The following is a 19,416-nucleotide window of genomic DNA, read 5'->3' as shown; positions in this document are numbered from 1 at the left end:
GGAGATCCCCACATCCAAGCTATTCTTTTTACGTGATAAAATCTGAGGAACTGTCCCAGGCTGAGGTGCAGAGGAGGTTTTGGAACAAATTGATGGATTCAACAGCAATAAGTCACCAGGACCAGATGTTGTTCACCCAAGAGTTCTGAAGGAACTCAAATATGAAACTGCAGAACAACTAACTGTGGTATGTAACCTATCGCTTAAATCAGCCTCCGTACCAGAAGGGTAGCTAACGTAATGCCAATTTTTTAAAAAGGCTGCAGAGGCAATCCTAGCAATTACAGGACAGTGAGTCTAACTTCAATACCAGGTAAACTGACTGAAACTATAGTTAACAATTAACAGACACAAACACGATATGTTGAGGAAGAGTCAACATGGGAAGTCATGCCTCGCCAATCTACTAGAATGTTTTGAGGGTGTCAAGAAGCATATAGACAAAGGATGATATAGTGTACTTGTACTTGCAAAAAACCTTTGACAAGGTCCCTCACCAAAGGCTCGTGAGCAAAGTAAGGAGTCATGGGATAAGAGGGAAGGTCTTCTCATGGATCAGTAATTGATTACAAGATGGGGAACAAAGGATAGGAATAAATGATCAGTTTTCACAATGGAGAGAGAGTAAATAGCAGGGTCCCTCAAGGTGACAAAAATAGTGAGGTAACAAAATTTGCAGATGATACCAAGTTACTCAAGACAGTTAAGACCCAAGCAGACAGCAAACAGTTACAAAGGGATCTCACCGTGATAGGGCAACAAAATGGCAGTTGAAATTCAATTTTGATGAGTGCAAATTAATGCACATTGGAAACAATAACCACAGCTCGACTTACAAAACGATAGGGTCTGAATTAACTGTTACCATTCGGAAAACAAACAAAACAAAAAAGATCTTGGAGACACTGCATAGTTCTCTGAAAACATTTGCTCAATATGTGGCAGCAGTCAACAAAGGTAACAGAATGTTAGGAACTATTAGGAAAGGGAGAAATAATAAAACAGAAAATATCAAACATCTGTAGTACCCCAAAACCTTGAATACCGTGTGCCATTCTGGTCACCCCCATCTCAAAAAAATATATATTAGAATTGGAAAAGATGCACAGGAGAGCAAGAAAAATGATTAAGGATATGGAACAGCTTCCATATGAGAAGAGCTTAAAAAAAGAAGGATCCTTCAGCTCAGACGAGAGACAACTAAGGGCGGGGGGGACTTAGAAGTCTATAAAATCATGAATGATGTGGAGAAAGTGAATAAGGAATTGTTATTTACCCCTTCACATAACACAAGAACTAGTGGTCACCCTATGAAGTAAACAGGCAGCAGGTTTAAGACAAATGAAAGCAGAGTGGATATAAATCAATACTTTCTTTTTAAATCTAAAATATCAGATTTTTTATTTAAATTATAAGTTTTTTCTTTTAAAAATAACCCTGTTTAAAAGGAAATTTGAATTTACTACAAAATACTTTAAGGATCAAAATTATAATTTTTTAAAACATTTAAATAAAAAATAAATATGATGAATACACGAGCCTCTAATCAAAAAACTGAGTTAAAGGCTGCTTTTCTAAATACAGAAAGAATATAGGGCAAACATCTAACTTTTGAGTTCAAGCTTTATAAATATGACACAATACATCATGTACTAAGGGCTTGTTTTCCTTAATAAAAAAAATAAATGTTATATGCTATTTTGGGTGTTTAATTTAATTCCAGTTACCATCCTAATGCAGTGTAACACAAATATCATTCACCATTCAACCTACTAAAAACGTACAATTAATAAGAATCTGAAAATATTAAGCTATATAATTGTTTAAATAAATGTAAATAGTTATAGTGTACCGCCCTAGGTAGCAAAGAGATGTACCAAATCTAATGTAAAGGCTCTAATTAGCTGTAAATCAACATGTTTTAATGGTTATATCAGCCAATAAGAATACACCTGTCTTTAGAAAGTAACTGACATACAAATGGAAAAAAGTTGATTAAAATCAATTATTTAAATCAAGGCTTTCCACTTTGATTTAAATCAGTCCACCCTGAAAGAAAATACTTCACACAATGCATGATCAATATGTGGAAATCGTTGCAATGGGTTGTTTAGAAGGCCAAAAGTATTACTGAATTAGATATGTTTATGAAGGATGTCCATCAATTGCTATTAGCCAAGATGGTCAGGGATGCATTGCCATGATCCAGATGTCCCTAAACTAGAGCCCTGCAGAGTAACTGGGATCCTGCGGGTCCTGCAGGACCCATTGCCATAACAGTGCATTTTACCTGGTCCTGCTATGTTGCAGGAGGAATTGGATGGTGGGGGGGAACAGACTGCTGTAATTTGTAGGAACACACTATCTTATTTTTAAATAAAAGTTTAAATACTTAAATTTAAGTGAAGGATGGAAAGATGTATGCCTATTATAACAGGAGTTAAAGTACTTTATGTGGTTTAAGCAAGATATATTTTATTAACCAGATTTTTTTTTTTAAATAGTCTGGGGGGGAAATCTGTCTCTCTTGCAGGATCTAAGTTTTTGGAATAGGAGGGGGTATTGTGCAAGAAACAATGTGGGAATGGGTGGGAGTGGTATTGTGGTGCAGAACAGGAGCGGGATTAAAGAAATCGTTCCGCATAGGGCTCTACCCTAAACCTCCAACTGCCAGAAGCTTGGACTGGACTCACTCAAAGTTGTCCTGTTCTGTTCATTTCCTCTAAAGCAACAGGCACAGATCATTGTCAGAAGATTGGGTAGATGGACCATTGGTCTGAACCCATCTAGCTGGTCTTATGTACCTTCTAGTTCAATTGAGTCAGCAATGCAGAACATGCCATCTACAACATAATGGCCAGGACAGATGATAACAGTATCTCCTTCATAGCAGGCACTGACAGCTGTCAGTGGATCACTGTGGAACTGTAAAAGAGAAATAAACATTTAATCACCTTCAGAAAATGCAAGAGACTAGCTTGAGTTTATGCCAACAGAATTCCCTTTTCATTTGAATGTTGCTACAGAGTCTAAATGCTACTGCTTCTGCTTAAAGGAAAACAATTTTAGTGGCATCTATAGAACACAATTATTTGTGTTCAAATAGTGCTTTGCATGCAAGTATCTCCATGTACTTTTAGAACAGTGAATCAGCCTCAAGATATCCCTGAGAGAACAGATGGGAAACTGAGGCAGGTAAAGATAAGTGCCAAGTTTTAAAGAGCCTAAATGCAAACCCCAATTTGCCTGTAAATGCAGTGTTGGAAGTTCTGCCCTAAGTGATTTACCCTAGGTCAGTGGTTCTCAACCAGGGGTACGTGTACTCCTGGGGATACTCAGAGGTCTTCCAGGGGGTACATCAATTCATCTAGATATTTGCATACTTTTACAACAGACTACATAAAAAGCCCTAGCAAAGTCAGTACAAATTAAAATTTCATACAACTTGCTTATACACACACACAGAAATGTAAATACAATATTTATATTTCAATTTATTTATTTTAGAATTATATGGTAAAAATGAGGCAGTAAGCAATTTTTCAGTGAGTGTGCTGTGATGCTTACAAAATCAAACAAGAATACAAAGGTAAGTAGTTTTTAAGTAAGATGAAACTTGGGGGTATGCAAGACAAATCAGACTCTTGAAAGGGGTAGTGTCGTCTGGAAAGGTTGAGAGCCACCACCTAGGTCACAAAGGAAATATGAGGCAGAGACAGTAACAGCCAAGGGGACTAGGTAGGAGCTAGTCTTGACACTATCCTCTCACTCCTGGAGATCCCTTTTTTGATCCCTCCAAAAAAGAATTCAAGGACACTGCTGTCGCAGTGTGGGATCTGTCTGGCAGACATTTTGTGTTAGTCTCCAAACTGGGCAGGCTGGCACCTATCACAAGCATGACAACAGGATTCTACTCTGAACTGTGACTGAAAATGGCATAATGGAGTTCCACGGTTATTGCCTCAGTGACTTCCAGATTAAGCATGCTCAGTTTACAAGTATTAAGATCCTCTTCCAACTGCTCACCCTGCACACTCAACCCAGGATCTGCGAGTTAAACCCAGTTCTTTCCTTTTTGCACAACACCAGTCATAGCTGTTCTGAAGGCCAAATTAAGCTCTCAGGTATCTGGGCAATTAAATGACATATATATATAACTACACCTCTACCTCGATATAATGCTGTCCTCGGGAGCCAAAAAAATCTTACTGTGTTATAGGTGAAACCGCGTTATACTGAACTTGTTTTGATCCACCAGAGTGTGCAGCCCCGCCCCCCTGGAGCACTGCTTTACTGCGTTATATCCGAACTCGTGTTATATCGGGTCGCGTTATATCAAGGTAGTGGTGTATATAGAAGGAGATAGATAAAACTATCTATTTTTACACAGCTGTAACTGGAATTATGTCAATAATTCAGTTTATTCACAAGGAACAGAATGCAGATGACAACTCCTAACTGGCTTTAAAAGTCGTGGAGAGCCAAAGCAGTAAAATCATATATCTGTCACTGAATTAAGGCAGGACTCAAACTCAAAAGGAACAGATGTGTTGAGACAGGTTCCTTCCTCCTGCCTCCCCTTGATTATTTATCAGTAGAACCAGACCTGCTCAAAATTTAAAAGAAATACCTTTTAAAAGCGTGCATCCAGGTACATTAAAACTCAAAGTAAATATCATGCCTTACTTAGAATACTTCATTATGAAATTGTTAAAGGAGTGCAGAGAGGAAAGTGCTTGTAAAGGAGTATTTAGCAGTTACAAGTTAGATACATTTACTGTTTCTTCCACCCTTATTACTCGCTATTTATATTACAGTTGTGGGATTAAGGTCCCCTCATGGTAAGCTCTGTACATACAGAAGTGAATACTGTGAAAGAAGAAATTAATCTATTGAGGCAAGATAGAAAATGGAGGACAGAGAATGAAGACGACTACTATTTTACCTGTATTTCTAGTTCTTCATCACAGGTCTCAGGACAAAGCTTCTCCCTGAGCAGAGACTGCAACAGACTTGCCATTATAGTAGACGATACAACATGAGTGATCTTCGTACCCATTGGACGGGAGCCTTTGGCTTGGAGACCAGTGTGCTTCTGGTAACCAAATACATACCTGAAACATGAGCAATAAACCATCAGTTCTGTCCTGATGGAGAGCATTTCCTAGCTGGTTTCTTCTCCTCCACCCCTCCACACACACAGTACCTCAAGAGAGGATTCTCAATGAGCTTTAGCTTTTGTTTCAGATGCTCTATCTCATCATACAGCTTTAAGCCTTCCACCATGGAGACATTTTCTGCCTCGGAGTCAGAGTCACTGCTTGATATGCCACTCCTCAGGTTTATGAACTTCCTGTAGAGTGCCTCACATTGAGACAGCAGATTGTGATAATCAGCAATGAGTCCAGAAGGGACACGATCCTCAAGTATGTCATAATGCCTACAATTCAAAGTGTAGAAGAGTTAGTGTTCTTCACCTTTCCAAAGCAGAGAGAACCTGACCCAAAGCCTATTTTAATCCAGGGGAATCTTTCCACTGACTTAAATGGGCTTTGAGTCAGAAGTGCTGAGCTCCCTGCATCTATGACACCTCAGTTCAAAGGGGCATGGCTGACAAAAAGCACATCTGTCTAAATATGCCACCCCCCCCCTTGTTACAATGCACACCCAAGATTATTAGAGTTTAAAGAGTACACACAGAAAAAGGGAGAGAAATAAGTTTAAAAAAAATACAAAGATATACTTTTAAAAAACACAAAAATTATCAGGAGGCTTCAGAGGCAGGTATCTTCCCAAGAGCTATTTTTAAGTCACTACTTAAATACTGACTAGATGGTGTCCTTTTAAGGCACCATGAAAACGTTGGCTTTGAAATAGCAAAAGCAGAACTTTGTCAAGCAAGAGAAAAAGAAACATAACTCAGGGGAAAGAGAGAGAGGCAACAATTAGAACTGGATGATAGATTTACTAGAAAATAAAATGTACCATCAAGGAGTCTCACACACAAGAGATGGAAACACTCCTGCAAAGTGGCTCTGCCTAAGTCAGACAGAGTCACATATCTGCCAGATAGAAGATGGCTTGCTGAAAATTCCAGAGTGGTGGTTCTACAGTGATCACTCCAGAAAAAGGTCAGACAGCAATGAAAAGATACTGAAAGCAAAGAGAAGAATCCTCTTGTGTCTTCAGTACAGTTGAAGGGGAAGGAAGTTAACCCAGTGTAAATAACTCCATGCCCAGTCACCGAGGGGGTCTTACTGGGAAGAAGCAAACAGCCAAGGAAATTAAGGGCCAAGACAATTCCCTAGAGCAAAGTTTCAATCATTCAGATGTTCGCTAAAGGGCACTCTAGAATGTGCCATAAGGAACAAACAACTGGAGGCAGAATAATAAATATCTACTTGATTGCAACAGACAGACCGTAAAGTGGTACAAAAACCTCACAGCTAAAACAACTGTGTGGTGATAGTGTTATAAGATGCAGTATGCCTGGCGACAACACGTGAATATACTTTAGAGTAGGTGAGGAACTAAAGATAGTTGATTTTTTAATGTAATATAGAAAGGTACACTACTTAAAGAAAACAATGGAAACTGTACCTAAGTTGACCCTAAAATGTGTACTCTCAATTTTAAAACTGACCACTCTGTAGATTTATACAGTAGAACCTCAGAGTTACAAACACCAGATTTACGAACTGACTAGTCAATCACACACCTCATTGGGACCCAGAAGTATGCAGTCAGGCAGCAGAGACCAAAAAAAGGAAAATACATTACAATACTGCGTTAAACATAAACTACTAAAAAAAATAAAGGGGAAGTTAAAAGCAGCATTTTTCTTCTGCCATAGTAAAGTTTCAAAACTGTATTAAGTCAATGTTCAGTTGTAAACTTTTGAAAGAACATAAGATTTTGTTACGAACATTTCAGAGTTACGAACAACCTCAGTTCCTGAGGTGTTTGTAACGGAGGTTTTGCTGTAAAACTAAATGATTTTTACCAAGCTTCAATAAAATACTTTACATAGAATTATTTACCTGTTTTACAAGACCAGAACTTATATTTAAAAATGAAATAAAATCATAGATAATATTTGTAGTGCGAGGACTGTCTGCTTCAATTAATTTAAGCTCATGGGAAACCTTCTGAATAAGAACGTAAAAAATTGCTTGTCTTCAGGGATAGAAGGATATGTTACTGCTACTTATCAATTGACACATCGGTGATTATATCAGAGCAGAAAAGCATATAAATTTCAATGCAGCTCAGAGTACAGGCTTTGCTTCAAGCATGGTGTTGGGAATGAGAAAGGAAAATATTTACTCTTCATTGCAATACAAAGCTGAAACATTATGGTTCCCTTTTGGGTCCTCTCTAAAAATGCTTCTACTCCCAGCTCAGCCCATTAGCTACCCTTAAAAAAAAGTCTGATTGCATGTGATTACATTCCAGTTTCATTTGATGCAAAGTTTTTTTCCTCCAAGGAAAAAAAAGCAACTCCTTCCATCTGCCTCCCCATCTGCTGGCAATGTAGATGCAGAAACACATAAGAAATATTTATTTCCACATGTAACATTTCCAGACCTCAAAACATTTTCTCCCAGTTTGTATGAGCTCAACATGGCCCAGGTATAACATGGAACTGAACTGTCATAATCAATTCCATTTCAAAGAATCACCATTTCAGAGTCATCAATGTATCAAAACCGAATTGGCCTGCAACATGCATTCCTGAATTCCTATTCTAAATAATTATATGCAGAAAAAAAGGGATTGAGGAAAACAGGCATGAAAATAATTGACGGACGTATCATCAAATATGAGGAAAAAGCCCTAGAGAATTTGTAAAGCTACTTTCCAGCAATTCATGTCAGGTATTTAAAGATGAGTTTCTAATATATTTCCAGAACATACCCTTGTGCGCTGTTGAAGTTCCATATGGCTAGATGGTATTAAAAAGCCACATTCAGAAAAAGCTAATACAAAGTAATCCCACTGGGGAAAGAATACACGTCTCCTTCAGCATCACTAGGGGTTCTCTCTCTTTTAAGTTTTCCTCTATATTCTGTTCTATTTGGGTTCTTATTCCACACCCAGAGGTATCTGAGCGTGTCACACTAGTCTTAATTAGGATTACACTTACACACTTGAAGTCAAACTAGTCTTATGTTTGAAAGAGGCTATACCTGGTTTTGGAACGCCATCTAATGGAAGGAAGAGGGTTGTGCCAAAAAAAGGCTAAGAAGAAAATAACTGGCAATGAAGTTGCTTGTTTCCCCTGGATCTTTCCAAATACAAGATTTCTAGCGACTGATCGTATGCTGAAGCTGCAACGGCCTTGCTTTGCCAACTAAGAGTTTTGTATGAATTTTGTTTTGTCGGTCACTACTCCCATGCTTCTCCTTCCAGCATTTTTTAAACTAAATGTTAAATAAAGTCACTTACAGTCTCAGTCGAGGTTCAACACATCTGACAAAATAATCGAAGTCATCCTCATCCTCTTCATCCCAACTCCTCCAGATGTGCTGGTAGAAAAACCTTTTGAAATAAAGCAAGTAGTTAAGAGTGCACTGTCCATTGATGAATCCAGAGTCACTTTAACAAAAGTTAGGACTGAAAATAGAAATGCAATAAATTGAGGAAGACATCTCAAAATATCACACCTCTCTAATTCACATATCACCCTCCTCCAGGCTATTCAGTACACAGAATTTCCTGATATTCCTTGTCCACTGCAAACACCGTGGGTAAAGTTTTCAAAAATGCCCTGAATGACTTATGCTCTTAAGTCCCATTGATTTCGACTAAACTTATGCTAAGCACCTAAGTTACTTTTTGAAAATAGAACTTACATTGCTATGTGACTTAGGCATTTTTGAAAATTTTGCCATCCATCGCTCCAATTCAAATTCTTCCACTGGCCTCCTCTCACCTTCCACATTAAGTTTAGCATCCTCACCCTTCAAATGCTCCTTCTGGGCTTTGAGTTTATCAGACATCTGTTAGCCATTACAAAAGCAGGATCCAGGAGCAGCATCCAGGGTCTTGGATTCTCACTGGGACATTGTCCTGGCGAGTGGGGCCTCTCACCTTAGTTTTAGTCTCCAAGTTCAGTCCTTGTGGCTATTATTAATCAATTTCTCTAAACCTTATGAAGTGTGTGTGTGTGTGTGTGTGTGTGTGTGTGTGTGTGTGTGTGTGTATGTATGTATGTATGTATGTATGTATGTATGTATCGGGGAAAGAGGAGAAGTACAGGAGAAAGAAAGGAAAAGCGATCTTAATGGAAGAGCTAGAAAATAAGCAGGGTGCGTAGAGATGCATCAGAGAAACTGCAAATAAGGGAGATGTAGTGTGCACACGGCGGGGAAAGAAAGAATGAGATCAGGGAGAGAAAAGAAAAACTAAAAACACTGCAGGGAAAGATACACCACAATGAATTATAGGGGGAAAAAGGCAGAAAAAGTGCAGTGAACGGAGGAGGTGAGAAGGTCTAGTAAAAGCAAGAACAGAGCGAGTTACATCTTTTAAACTTCGTAGAAAATTATTTGATAATGCGCTACAGTGAAACCCAGCATGCATGTTTGATTCCTTGTGACATAGCAACACTGGTGTTTTTCTTCTGGTCAGTCAGCTTAGCTCTTGGGCTAGCAGCCACCAGGTTTACTTCTAAAGCCTAGGTCAACGTAGCCCCAGGAATGGTCTCAAGAATTCACAAAGATGGGTGTATACCAAAAGCTCTTTCTGACTGGACACTAACATCATCTTTTACTATAGGTTCATGTATGAAACCCATATACATTATTTATTGTAGCTCAGATGTGATGCCTAAACTATCTGACTCTTTTAAAATTAAAGAAATAATAGTTCAGGAGACGTTCATGAACATTTTCCTACCTGACATGCTCTATGGCCAGGGCTGTCTGGTCAAACTCTCCAGATTCATCAAACACAACCCACAGCTCCTGCACTGGTAACTGATGCTTCTTCAGCTCCAAGAGCTCTTGCATGCACTCCAAGGTAAAGGTGCTAACACGGGAGTCACACAGGAAAGGTTCACTGAGCCGAACCACTGCTTTCAGAGTGGAGTACTCCACATCCACAACCTAATATGAACAACACAGCTATTAGGGTGCTTTAGACAGAACAGTATGTACAACCGGAAAAGCCAAAACAACACACAGTCTTATTATAGAAGCCAATCAGCAACTAACTGCATCTACACCAGGGGTTAGGTCGGCAGAGCTACGACACTCGGGGGTGCAGATTTTTCACAGCCCTGAGTGCTGCAGCTGTCGACCCAAGTTTCAAGCATAGACCAGGTCTCACAGACACTTCTGTTAATATACCACAGAATGACACTTGCCTTTTTTGCCACAGCATCTCACTGTTGATCTATTCAACTTGTGATCCACTGTAGCCCCCAGATACTTTTCTGCAGTACTGCTGCCTAGCCAGTTTTCTCCCCATTTTGTAGTTGTGCATTTGATTTTTCCTTCTTTAGGTGTAGTACTTTGCACTTGGTCTTCATTAAAATTCGTCTGGTTGATTTCAGACCAATTCTCCAATGTGTCAAAATTATTCTGAATTCTAATCCTGTCCTCCAACATGCTTTCAATCCCTCCCAGCATTACTCACATAAAATTTGCAGATGAGACAATCTGTACTCCATCATTCAAGTCATTAATGAAAACAGAGAACAATACCAGACCCAAGACACATCCCTGCAAGTCTTGATAAGTCCTCCTAGTTTGACAGCAAGGCATTGATAGCTACTCTTTGGGTATGTCTACCCCTGCGGCTGACCCATTCCAGCCAACTCAGGCTCGCAGGGCTCAGGCGCCTTGGGACCCTCCCATCTCACAGCGGAAGTCTACACAGCAATGAAATAGCCCCATAGTCTGAGCCCTGTGAGCGCAAATCAGCTAGCCTGGATTAGCTGCGGGTGTCTAGTTGCTGTGTAGACATACCCTTTGAGTACAGTTTTTCTAACCATTGTTCAGTAATTTCATCTAGACCAAATTTCCCTAGTTTGCTTATGAGTGCGTCATATGGAAATGCGTCAAAAACCTTAATAAAATCAAGATGCATCATATCTACTCCTTCCGCCCTATCCAGTGACACTGTCAAAGGCGGAAATGAGATGGATTTGTCAAGAGCAAATCACGCCAAACCAAAGTTGGCTATTTCTCATCCTCTGGGTTTGAACAAACTGATTGTATAATAATTTGTTTCAGTATTTTTCTGGGTATCAAAGTTGGGTGACTGGTCTCCAATTCCCCGGGTCCTCCTTTTTCCTCTTTTTGAAGACCGGTACTAGTTTGACCTTCTGGGACTTCACCCATTGTCCATGAGTCAGCCCTTAGATGTCCCACATCTTCTCTTTATTTACTTCCTCCTCTGATCTCCAAAAGAGATCCCATTTTTAGACCAGAACCTACAGCTCCATGTCACCCCGTTACAGTCCTTCAGTCCCCTGCCTCTCTGCACAAATCCCCTCCTCCATGTAACCCAGACGCTGTTAAGCACTGGGGTATTCCAAAGGGGTTAGCAAGCATGGGACATTTTTGCCAGTTAATCTCAGTGTAGAGAAGGCCACATTGTCATTTGGGAAGGCTGGTAGTTGCTTCACCCACCTTAGGAGAAACCCAACTGAGGGCCACATCATTAGGCATCTGCCCCTAACACCAGGAAAACCCATTTCCTGACCAGAAAATGTGAAGTGCCACATCAGCAAATCCTGAACTACCCAAACCATGACAAAGTCTCAGATGGACAGCACACAGCAGCCTGTGCTCTCAAGCCCTGTTTTGCATACCTCGGCATACTGTCCGCGCAGTGTGCAGAGGCGGTCAAAAAAGCAAACAGGATGTTAGGGATCATTAAAAAGGGGATAGAAAATAAGACTGAGAATATATTATTGCCCTTATATAAATCGATGGTACGCTCACATCTCGAATACTGCATACAGATGTGGTCTCATCTCAAAAAAAAATATACTGGCACTAGAAAAGGTTCAGAAAAGGGCAACTAAAATGATTAGGGGTTTGGAACGGGTCCCATATGAGGCGAGATTAAAGAGACTAGGACTCTTCAGCTTGGAAAAGAGGAGACTAAGGGGGGATATGATAGAGGTATATAAAATCATGAGCGATGTGGAGAAAGTGGATAAGGAAAAGTTACTTACTTATTCCCATAATACAAAAACTAGGGGTCACCAAATGAAATTAATAGGCAGCAGGTTTAAAACAAATACAAGGAAGTTCTTCTTCACGCAGCGCACAGTCAACTTGTGGAACTCCTTACCTGAGGAGGTTGTGAAGGCTAGGACTATAACAGCGTTTAAAAGAGAACTGGATAAATTCATGGTGGTTAAGTCCATTAAGGGCTATTAGCCAGGATGGATAAGGAATGGTGTCCCTAGCCTCTGTTTGTCAGAGGATGGAGATGGATGGCAGGAGAGAGATCACTTGATCATTGCCTGTTGGTCCACTCCCTCTGGGGAACCTGGCGTTGGCCACTGTCGGTAGACAGGATACTGGGCTAGATGGACCTTTGGTCTGATCCGGTACGGCCCTTCTTATGTTATATTCTTATACCTCCAGTGGTCCAAATGTCTGCATGTCCCTATAGCAGGGGTCAGCAACCTTTGGCACGCAGCCCATCAGGGTAATCTGCTGGCGGGTCATGAGATGTTTTATTTACATTAACCGTCCTTAGCACGGCCCCCCCTTAGCTCCCAGTGGTCACGGTTCGCTGCTCCCGGCCAATGGGAGCTGCGGGAAGTGGCACAGGCCACAGGGATACGCTGGCCGCTGCTTCCCGCAGCTCCCATTGGCCGGGAATGGTGAACCGCGGCCAATGGGTGCTGCGGCGGGCCATGTCTGCGGATGGTCAACGTAAACAAAATCTCTCACGGCACGCCAGCGGATTACCCTGACAGGTCGTGTGCCGAAGGTTGCCAACCCCTGCCCTAAAGTCAGATCCTTGAAGGACTGATAATATCGCTGAAGCAGATCTAGCTCATTACAAAAGACCTCAATGCCAGGCATTTGTTTATATAAGAGAATACTCAAAAAAAATTCAACTCAATACCATCCTTACTAGTATAATATAAAAAGTAACATTCAAACAGAAGATAAGCAATTTCTAAGACCAAGGAAACAGAGAAGGAAAATTCCATGTTGACACCATCTTTTCTGGTATTAGAAACTGCAAAGAGTGCCTAGGAGGTGAAATCTATTTAAATTCAGGCTTTTATAGGTTCAACAGTTTTTTGTTCAGTAGAACCAGGTGCAAAACTGACAGATAGAACCAGAGTGCAAATTGTTTTCACAAAGGCCCAGCCAGTAAAATAAAAATGCAGCCCGTACAGCTGCAGCTCTGTAAAGCAAGAGAGGCAGTCCTGTGGATAATTATTTATAGTACAGCAGCCTAGCAGACCCAATCAGTACCCCATTGTGCTAGGCAGTGGACGCACAATAAGACAGTCCTGGCCCCAAACAACTTACAATCTGCACAAAATGCGTTACAATCATGAGGGCTAACAATTAACTGCATCTCATCTGACTGTCAATGGTAAGTTTCTACATGTCACAAGTTGTTCTCCTGCATTCTCATGTCCAAGAGACACTAGGACTGAAGTCACTGCAAGCAGTTAAATAGCTTCTCGCCTAATGCTCTATCCTCCACACTGAGAATTAGATGTGAAAAATATGCTATTTTCTATCAGCTCATAAACTTTAATTAAAAGGAAGTGATTTGCCTGTTAACAGTGGAGTAAAGTGACGTTAATTGGAGACAAATGTCTAGCAACTGAATTACATTTACCTCGACCAGCACCTCAAACACATTAGTGCGCCAGATTGCTTGCCATCCAGATGGTTCAAGGACCTTCTCTAAGTACTCAGCTGTGAATTCTTTTACCTCAGAGGCCTTGCAGTCAGCTAAAATTAAATTAAAATCACTTACAATATGTATTTATGCAATAAAAGGACAAAAGGAATCAAGTTCATACATGAGCAATTAAAGGGAAGCTGAACAGAATGGGGTTTTAGTGTTCCTTCATTGTGTCAGAAGTTGTCTTCAACTTTGTTCTGCTCAGTCTTTTTATTATTTGTATTGCTGAAGTGCCTGGGATTCTTAATCACAAACCAGGACCCCCGCCCCCCCCCGGTGCTTGGTGCTGTATAAACAGCGAACAAAAAGACAGTCCCTGCCCCCAAACAGCTTAGACCAGAGGACTGGAGAACTACCAAAAGGTGCTCTCAGCCCCCCAAAAGCTTCACAAAAAGAACAACTGCCCACTTGACCACTCACATCTCTCAATTATGCCACTGGAGTTAAATAAGTGGCGGGAGGAAGAAGACCCTGTTTTAATTAGTCTTATCAAAAATCCCTCCCCCTTTCAATTGTTCCGATTTCAGTCTCTTGGGATGTCAAAATCCACTAGGTCTAGTCCTCCAGCTAAAAGCGTTTGTTATGTCATGATATTTTTAATGTAAAAGTAAAAGTTTAGAGTCTCAACTCTATCATTAATTGACCTCTCCTGTATCTCTGCCACTAGTCTAGATCCTCTGTAGTTGCCACACTATGGATGGAGGATGGTGCAATTTAAAAGGAGGACAAATATATACAGTTTAAAACTGAATCATCAGGAAAAGTCAGCACTACAGAGATCATGACAAGAGGGAATTTTAGAAGCAGAAAGGTCACTCACCTAAGATGTAATCCTGATAGGCTTTAAATCGCTCATAAAACAAAAGGTGATTTGTTTGGAACGTGTCTGGGAAAAGCACATTCCCGTCTGGCACAATCCTTCCTAAAATGGTCCCTGATTTATCACGACTCCCATAATCACTGCAGCTGTCATCATCATCATCATCTTGGAACAACTCTGAAGGAAAAAAAAAGTCACAACCTCAACTCAAGTACTGTTCACTCTTTCATTCCTATCCCAGGGATCTACTGCTAAGTGCAAAATCCACGCATGCCTCCTCTCTAGAGGATATGTTAATTTACTATTGGAATGGTGGTTAAATAGCTAATTAGTTTTTCCATTTTTCAGGGATACACACACTTGCCAAAACAGGGCCTCCCTATCTATTGGATACAGACCCAAACAGGATTTTTAAAACTGAGATTATGCCTTTTTTTCCAGTAGGTGTAGTATAGAGAAGGTCTGAAAGGCTTTTGCTAATAGAATGGATTTCCCCCACTACTTTTTAGGTTGCGAATATCAGGACTGGCAAGCCTGGATGACCTCTTGGGACAAGGTCCACCTCTTGGAAGAGTGCGCAATCCACTTCGTAACTGAAAGGCAGAGATGTTAAATTACATACACGTGACTGTCGACCCCACCCCACAGCGTTCACTAGTCACTGAATAAGCTTTAATAAGACATACAAAATCAAACCTAGCTGAAAGTATCTTCCCCTCAATAGTTCAGTTTTCAGTCTCTAGTGCATGTCAGTTTCACCAGTTCACTTGTCACCCCAGGCTTTCTACACTAGAGACTAGAATGGTTTAACAACCAATTCAAGCACAAATACACCTCTACCCGGAGAGAATGCAGTCCTCGAGAGCCAAAAAAAATCCTACCGCGTTACAGGTGAAACCGCATTATATCGAACTTGCTTTGATCCGCCGGAGTGTGCAGCCCCACCCCCCGGAGCATTGCTTTACCGTGTTATATCCAAATTCGTGTTATATTGAGGTAGAGGTGTAGTTCAGTGTGCCCATACTAGTGATACTGACTTCTGAGCCAGTGCAGTTTTGTCCAAGTTCCACTGCTCAGCCATTTCAACTGCAATGCCTTCTAGCCAGCTATCGCACAGTTCCCCACAAGTCTGCCACAAACAGCGGATTCTGTGAAACTCAAAAAAGCTACCATGATCTGTGGGACCGGGCTTATCTGAACCATGCTAATACCATCCACACAAGCACAGACTGAACATGTGCTCATTCTGCTGTAAGCAATGAGGCACAGTGGATAAGGCACCGGACTGGGAGTCAGGAGCCCAGGGTTCCATTCCCAATTTGGCGGCTATGTGACCTTGGGCAATCACTTCATCTCTATGCCTGTTTCTCCTCCCATTCTTTTTCTATCTGCCTTGTTTTGACTGTACGCTTATGAGGGCAGGTATTGCAGCTTCCCATGTATTAGTACAGTGCCTGGCTTAGTGGATCCCCGATCTATTAGAACTTCTAGAATGTTGACCCATGTAACCCATCCGGATCACTTGTGTGTGGACGCAAATCTTTTACAAGTGTTCTATGGGGACCAAACATTCATAGTAAATTGCTATAGCGTAGACAAGATCTGAACTTCTGATGCAAAAACACAAAAAACTGACTAAGGCCTTTCAGGCCTTTATATATCACAAAGTAGAAGAAAGGGCATTGCCCTTTTTAAAAAACAGCTTCTGTACGTGAATTATCCGCACATGGAGTTAATGGGGAACAACTTCACATGTAAATAACCTTTAAAGGTTCCTAGCTGCACTGGTGGCCTCAAGCCTGTTAAGGACCTTCCAGAATGCTACCCCCACTCAGCACCCCACCCACATCAATGAGGTGTTAATGTTAGAGCCCTACAAACAATTACAGTTTGGACAGGCTCAAACTGCACAGCTGTACGACAAGTCTTTCCTAGCCAGGAGCAGCATAGGCTAGACCTGGTTAAATCAATCATCAGCACATGAGCAACCTGCAATTACAGGTGCCATGGACACAGCAGAAAGGAACATTTCATAGCCTTTTGGGGAAAAGCGGGAGATGAGAATCCCCCTTTTCCCTACCCACTAGGATCAAAAATGCAAAGGTCCTACCACCACCTGCCGGATTTTGATGGGCATAGTGAATGGACACAGAGGCTAATGTCCTGGGAAGAGGTCTCAGGCAGACACCCACTGATACTGAAGAAGAGCTATGTGTAATCTCAAAACTTGTCCCTCTCACAAACAGAGGTTAGTTCTACCGTACCACCTTGTCTCTCGGATATCCTAGGCCCGACAAGCTACACCACCAGAGCATACACTCATTGAGACTGTCCCTTAAACTTCAACAATCTTCCTACAGTTTATTACGTTGACAACAACCGTTTGTAACTGAACTAGAGAGCTGGGCGGGGACAGAAAAGAAACGCAAGAGGAAACCCCTAGGACTGGAAAGTAAATTGCAGACCAGGGGCTGAAGGGCAGGTTATATGGAAACTACATTCCAGGGGTCGGGGGGGGAATAGATCTAGGGTGAGGGAGTCCGAGGAATTATTGAAGCACAGGGTGTAAATTCCGGGGGGGGGAGTACAAGGGAGGGCGAGTGTGGGGAGCCGGGGGAATATGCTCCCGAGGAGTACAAACGGGGGCGGGGGAATATACCTTGCTTCAGGCCCTGCACGTTCTCCTGCAGCCCGACACCGCCAGCCGCCGGGGCCAGCTCCGGCCCTTCCCCACCCTCCTCCTTCTCTTCCTCCTCGCCGTGCACCGCCAGCACCGGCTCAGGCTCCCCCTGCGCCATGACAAACGGCTACTCCGCGCTCCCCAGCCTCACCCAGTCGCGGAAATTTCAAACTTTCCCGGCAGCGATCCCGCCCCCCGATGTAAGCACGGTGGAGGATTCTGATTGGTCGCAAGGCGCAGCGGGCGTTGTGGGAGCCAATCGACAGCGGGCAGATACCCCTGTGGAACGTTGACCTGTGGAAAGTGTCGTAGGATTCCAATCCCCGGGAAGGCAGAAGGCGTCGGATGGCCGGGGCAGCCAGGGGCCTGCTCGGGGACGGGGCGAGGTGGAGGGGAGCTGCGTGAAGCTTCAGTCACGCACGCTGTGTGGGCTGGGGCTGGCAGTGCGGTACCGTGGTTTGCACCCACTACAGGGGCCTCTGGGGCCTGTTTCCCTTTCCTTCTAATTCCGCGGTTACCCCACGTTTACCAGACCGGTTATAATGGCAGTTAACAAAAATGAAATATTAACTTGGATCAAGCAACTTTCATCCCAAAGTGTTGCACAAACACATGCCAGGCAGCCAATTCTGGAGTGGGGGCAAAACCTGAAGGGAGCACAGCAGGCTGTGATCCAGCCTCACGGGGTAGGAATGAAATCATATATTCAAGATGTGGTGGGTGAGAAAATATCCCTTTATTGCAGGGTTCGCAACCCTTTTCTCACTGAGGCTCCCCTCGATGTGCTATAAAAATTCCAGGGCCCAGCAAGAGGGGCCTTGGGCATAGGCGTAGATTGATTTCTATACATGGGGAGGAGGGGCAGGGTTGGGGTGACCAGATGTCCTGATTTTATAGGGACAGTCCCAATTTTGGGGTCTTTTTCTTATATTGGCTCCTATTACCCCAACCCGATTTTTAACATTTGCTGTCTGGTCACCCTAGGCAGGGTAAGGTTACCATACGTCCAGTTTTCCCCAGACATGTCCGGCTTTTTGGTCCTCAAATCCCCGTCCGGGAGGAATTTCCAAAAAGCCGAACATGTCCGGGAAAATAGGGAGGCATGGTAAGAGGACCCCGAGTGCGAGTGGCTGCAGCAAAACTTACAACTCCCGTGATCTGCTGGGGCATAGAGGCGGCGGGCAGCATCGGAGCACACAGCCACCTCCTCCCTGGGCTCCAACTTTCCTGGCTCCCGCCGCTCTCCGCCGCGGCGGGGGCCGAAGCAACTTCCCCAGTGCAGCAGTAGCCGGAGCCCGGGGGGCAGGAGGGAGGAGGGGGATTGCGGGGTGCTCAGGGGAGGGGGCGGAGACTTTGGGGAAGGGGTTGGAATGGGGGCAGGGAAGGGTCAGAGTTGGGGCGGGGGCAGGGCCCCCGTGGAGTGTCCTCTTTTATTCCAGTGTTGAAATATGGTAACCCTAGGGCAGGGGCCAGTGGTCCAGGGAGGGAGTGCCACCTCCACCCCCTGACTCACCTCAGCAGGCCACCCACCTGTCTGGGTTGGGGGAACAACCAAAAATTATAACTCAAAGTGTGGGGCTTAGCTCAAAAAGTTTGAAAACAGCTTAGGGCCCGGGGCTGAGTGCAGGCAGGGGGTAGCTCAGGTTACAGGGAAGAGGTTGCTAGGGGCTGTGTGCAGACAGGGGGTAGGTCCAGGAGCTGAGCCCAGGCCACTCTTACCAGCGGCTTCTGCAGGAGCAAAGGAGGCTGGGACTCAGGAGCCGAGGACCAGCATCAACCCGGGGCACCAGCAGGAGAGGAGGGAATGCTGCAGCTGCCTGCTCTATGGCACTAGAGAGAGCAGCAGCTGCCCCACGCTGCCCTGTGTAACGGCAAAAACAGCAGCAGGCACATTTCCCCACCAATAGCAGTTACCTACTGAGCTCAGTAGAACCTAGAGAGGAAATTCTACCAGGGAGCTGTTTGTGCCACTACACCAGCAGGGATCAGAGCTTCAGTCCTGCACCTCCCGGGT

General features: G+C 43.0%; 1 protein-coding gene across 2 annotated transcripts in view; it reads right to left on the bottom strand.

Annotated features, from left to right (window-relative positions):
• SHCBP1 (SHC binding and spindle associated 1) overlaps nucleotides 1–17,591 on the bottom strand; it is a 30,486-nt gene extending 12,895 nt beyond the window's left edge. Inside the window, exons 1-8 of one of the 2 annotated variants that reach the window (XM_065567607.1) lie at nucleotides 17,382–17,591; nucleotides 14,723–14,899; nucleotides 13,834–13,949; nucleotides 9,901–10,109; nucleotides 8,449–8,541; nucleotides 5,207–5,440; nucleotides 4,946–5,114; nucleotides 2,805–2,925 (exon numbers count right to left, since the gene is read on the bottom strand). In XM_065567607.1, coding sequence (XP_065423679.1) covers nucleotides 2,805–2,925; nucleotides 4,946–5,114; nucleotides 5,207–5,440; nucleotides 8,449–8,541; nucleotides 9,901–10,109; nucleotides 13,834–13,949; nucleotides 14,723–14,899; nucleotides 17,382–17,520 — 1,258 coding nt within the window. In that variant the 5' untranslated portion in view covers nucleotides 17,521–17,591. The remainder of the gene's footprint in view (nucleotides 1–2,804; nucleotides 2,926–4,945; nucleotides 5,115–5,206; nucleotides 5,441–8,448; nucleotides 8,542–9,900; nucleotides 10,110–13,833; nucleotides 13,950–14,722; nucleotides 14,900–17,381) is intronic. The other variant, XM_005289855.4, reaches the window with a different exon arrangement.
• Nucleotides 17,592–19,416: the final 1,825 nt, after the last annotated feature.

This window comes from Chrysemys picta, chromosome 14 (assembly GCF_011386835.1).
Source record: "Chrysemys picta bellii isolate R12L10 chromosome 14, ASM1138683v2, whole genome shotgun sequence".
NCBI lineage: Eukaryota > Metazoa > Chordata > Testudines > Emydidae > Chrysemys > Chrysemys picta.
Note: the sequence above shows the minus strand (reverse complement) of the source record. Positions and strands in the feature narration are given on the sequence as shown.